This window comes from Triticum aestivum, chromosome 7D, assembly GCF_018294505.1.
Source record: "Triticum aestivum cultivar Chinese Spring chromosome 7D, IWGSC CS RefSeq v2.1, whole genome shotgun sequence".
Classification (NCBI taxonomy): domain Eukaryota; kingdom Viridiplantae; phylum Streptophyta; class Magnoliopsida; order Poales; family Poaceae; genus Triticum; species Triticum aestivum.
The window spans coordinates 200,504,427-200,508,614 of NC_057814.1; the positions used below are offsets into that span (position 1 = coordinate 200,504,427).

General features: G+C 55.8%; 1 protein-coding gene across 1 annotated transcript; it reads left to right on the top strand.

The window, feature by feature from the left end:
- Positions 1-1,157: 1,157 nt before the first annotated feature.
- Positions 1,158-3,783, top strand: LOC123164851 (alpha-1,3-arabinosyltransferase XAT3). Its single transcript, XM_044582458.1, has 3 exons — positions 1,158-1,597; positions 1,737-1,853; positions 2,203-3,783. The coding sequence occupies exons 1-3, from the start codon at positions 1,477-1,479 to the stop codon at positions 3,480-3,482; spliced, it is 1,518 nt and encodes a 505-aa protein (XP_044438393.1). The 5' UTR covers positions 1,158-1,476; the 3' UTR covers positions 3,483-3,783.
- Positions 3,784-4,188: the final 405 nt, after the last annotated feature.

The window sequence follows — 4,188 nt, forward strand, 5'->3', positions numbered from 1 at the left end:
AGTGGCAGATGCTTTGAGAGCAGCAGCTGCGACGCGACGCAGAGGCACTGCGGCTTGAGGAGGAGGAGGAGGAGGAGCGCGCCCGGCGAGCCGCAATGCCGGCACCCCAGCAGACGCCGGAGAAGGCTGTCTTGGCAGCGTATCAAGCGGTGTTCGGGTGGGCTGGCCCGGCTTCCGTCTTCATCGACCTCACCGGTGGCGATGGCCACGTTAAGGGCAAGGCGGAGGACGTCTAGGGCAGCGTACGGGCACAGACTATTTTATGTTTTCAATTAGTTTAATTAGGTTTAAGTGGACTTTGGCCAGCGGTTGACCGACCACTTAATGTTTAATTATGTTTATTTCTGCGACGTGTTTTTTCCTACGCTGGCAAATTTGGGTCCGTCTTCCGTTGGGCGATGAAGCCGACCCATATGATAATGCGGCGCGCACGTCCGCCTGTCCGACCCAAATGGACGAAAAGCGGACAAAACGTGCGTCCATTTGGGTCGCCACGTTGAAGTTGCTCTTACTGGTGATCTGCTAGGTATTACTACCTTTGTATTAACAGTCTTGCTAAGTCTCAATAAATTGAGACTTCGTTAAGTCTCAGTTGATGCTATATTCGTCAGATCTTACATTAATATTCGTGTAAAGTTTTGTTTCAGTTTTTTTCTTTTTATCTCTTGCATGTTATGTCATTTTACCGAGACTTGGTTAAATCTCAGTCGACTGAGACCTAGCCACACCATTGTATTAAAATATAAAACGTTTTATAGTTGGCTAAAACTAGCCTTAGAAAACATATACGAAGGGAGTATGAAATACGATGTACAAGGACTCGGAGTTGTGCGTCAAACACGAATTCTGCCTTTGAGCGGGACCAAAGAGCATGTACCCCTACAGTACTCCCGCTGCCCGCTGCAAGGCCCATCCCAATCAGTGATCCAAATCTCCCAGCATTGACAGACACGGCACCGACACTCCGCGATCACAAATGTCTCGCCATAGAGTCAGTCTAGCGTGTCTCGAGAATTAACAGAGTACCGGTACAGTGGTGACAACAAAATTATCACCAAAAGACAATCTCTAATTAAAGCAAGTTAGGGTAATAACTAATAACCGTGTCTGAAGCAGCGGCTGCTATTTTACGGCGCCCTGAAAAGTCGTGCTCGGTACCAGTGGCGCACAGGCAGGCAGACACACACCGACCGACCACAGCACTCCCAAACAAAACACTACTATTCCCAAGCCCCAGCTAGCTAAATGAGCAGCTCTGCCTTTGCTGCTTTTGCTCTGCTCTTCCGTCCCCTTCCCCCCTTTCTCCCCCCTCCACCGGGCTCGCTGCCGGTGGCCGCCGCTTCCGCCGCCTGCTTTATCCCCTGCTGATTTACACATCAGCTGCTCGGCTCGAGCTGCGTAGCAAGACTGTGGAGGTCCCAGCGCCTCACATCACCTGTGCCGCCGGACAAAGAACTACTCCTACTCCCGGAGGAGATGAAGTCTCGGAGCTCCGCGAGGGGCGAGCCGAGGAGGTTCGGGAATGTGGCTCTCCTGGCGCTCATGCTCTGCTCCCTCGTCGCGCTCTCGCTCATCAGGGCCAGGTTCTCCCCAATCGGTAACGCCATCGCCTGCTCCTTTTTGCTCTTTCTTCTTTTGTTCCTGGCTATGCAGAGGCATGGCCAGTGGTGGGAGCAAATCTGAGCGCGTCAGAGCTGCTGTTTGACCGCTCTCATGGTGTCGCTGCGTTTCTGCAGGGAATACGGCCGTTGCGGAGACCATAAAAGTGGAGGATCCGAAGCCGGTGGTGGTGAGCAAGCCGGCTGTCACGGCGGAGGCCGGCGATGGCGCCGACGAGGCCGCCGCAGTAGCTGGTAAGCTGACTTATCCGCCTTCGTACACGGCGTGTCTATCGTCTAGAAAGATTAGTGAGTGGATTGGGAGCCGCTTTATGCAGCGGGTGGTTGGGTGTCTAGATCTGCTTGGCATTTCTTTACCGGCCGGTTTCTTTTGGTAATATCATATCCATTTTTGCTGAGATTCAGCCTCAAATCAGACAACAATGGAACCATCCACGGATTTACACTAGCCTGAAATCAGCTGCTAGTGATGGCTCCTCACCTAAACTATCCCTGATATACACTGAAGATTTTTGTTCTAAATAATTCGGTGAAGAAGGTGGTAGCTTCAGATCTCACTAGGAACTGGATTTTCTTCTTGCAGTGGAGGAAGACAAGGAGGAGGAAGCTCAGCCCAAGGATGAGGAAATTCAGCCCAAGACCGAGCAGGCCTTGGACGCCGCAGTGCGGCCCGCCAAAGCCGCAGTGGCCGTTGACGCCAGCAAGCCGGTGTGCTACGAGACGAGCCGGCGCTCCGACACCTGCGAGGCGGCCGGCGACGTGCGCCTGGTGGGGAGAAGCCAGACCATCTACGTCGACACGCTGGAGCGGGAGTGGAAGACCAGACCCTACTGCCGGAAGCACGACACCTACGCGCTGTCCCACGTCAAGGAGTGGTCCCTCAAGCCGTTCCCCTCCGGCGACGGCGCGGCGCCCAAGTGCACGTCCAACAGCTCGGCCACCGCCTTCGTGATCTCCACGGGCGGGTTCACCGGCAACCCCTTCCACGACTACACGGACGTGCTCATCCCGGCCTTCATCACGGCCCACCGCTTCGCCGGCGAGGTCCAGTTCCTGGTGAGCAGCTACAAGTCGTGGTGGATGAGCAGGTACATCCAGATCTTCCAGCAGATGAGCCGGTACGAGGTGGTGGACATCGACGCGGACGACGAGGTCCGGTGCTACCCGAGCGCCGTGGTCGGGCCGACGTTCCACAAGGAGCTGGGCGTGGATCCCTCCAAGGCGCCGTCGGGCGTCTCGGTGGCGGACTTCCGCAAGATGCTGCGTAGCGCGTTCGGGCTGGAGCGCGCCACGGCGACGCCGAGCGGCGACCGGTGGGACATCCGCCGCCGGCCCCGGCTGCTGATCATCTCCCGGCGCACCTCACGCGGGCGGGCCTTCATGAACGAGCGCGCCATGGCGGACATGGCGGGGAGCCTCGGGTTCGACGTCCGCATCGGGGACCCGGACACGACCTCCGACACGTCCAAGTTCGCGCGGCTGGTGAACTCGTGCGACGTGATGGTGGGCGTGCACGGCGCCGGGCTGACCAACATGGTGTTCCTCCCGGCCGGCGCCGTGCTGGTGCAGGTGGTGCCGTACGGGCGGCTGGAGTGGCTGGCCCGCAACACGTTCGCGGAGCCGTCGGCGGGGATGGAGGTGCACTACCTGGAGTACGTGGTGCAGCTGGACGAGACGACGCTGAGCGAGCAGTACCCCAGCGACCACCTGGTGCTCAAGGACCCCATGGCCATCCACAAGCAGGGGTGGGACGCGCTCAAGACCACCTACCTCGACAAGCAGAACGTCCGGCCACACCTCGGCCGCCTCAAGAAGACCTTCCTCGAGGCGCTCAAGATGCTGCCGCACGGCCGGGACGATTAGACCAGCTTTAGTTCACCGTCGTCGCCATCATCGTGGGAGCTTGAGAGCTGCTGGTAGCCTAGTATCATCGCTAATAGTGTACAAAATGGATGCAGAGGGCAAGTGTCTATAACCTTTTCTCTGTTTTCGCCTATTCCGTGGGCCGCGGTGCACTGTACTACTCTACTCTTTTTTTTTTCAGGATGAGGTAAAACTTGCAGCCGTGTTAACAGGATGCACACACCACACTCAGCACAAACTAGACCCGCTGTATCCTCTCTGTTACGAGAAGCAATGCACATGTATTTTTATTTTGAAATTAGCAATTTTGTAGTACACGTACAATGCTCAGCGATGTACTATACCGTTTTCCTAGAAAGAGGAAAGAGAGAAGTCGATATTACAACGCTGAATTGTCCCTAATGTTCAAGAAACAAGCTTGAACTTAAAAACTGTCTACTTTAGAACCTCAGACTTCTACAGAAACAAGCTTGAACTTAAAAACTGTCTATTTAGAACCTCAGACTTCTACAAGGGCGGCGTTACGCGTCGGCCGGCGGACTCGTTATAGCGATCCGCCGCTTGGACAACCATTGGATCAGCGCGCTAACAATTTGATATAACCGCCTCGCGTCAGCTGACCCCTCTTTATTTCCCGCAACAACGGCTCTGTTCAGACAGACTCCCCTGTCCACCGTCCCCGACAGAGCTGAAACAGACTCCCCTG

Coding starts and splice junctions, on each gene's coding strand:
- LOC123164851 (XM_044582458.1), top strand. CDS start 1,477: ATGAAGTCTCGGAGCTCCGCGAGGGGCGAGCCGAGGAGGTTCGGGAAT. Junction 1,598..1,736: donor GGCCAGGTTCTCCCCAATCG/GTAACGCCATCG, acceptor GCGTTTCTGCAG/GGAATACGGCCGTTGCGGAG. Junction 1,854..2,202: donor CGAGGCCGCCGCAGTAGCTG/GTAAGCTGACTT, acceptor TTCTTCTTGCAG/TGGAGGAAGACAAGGAGGAG.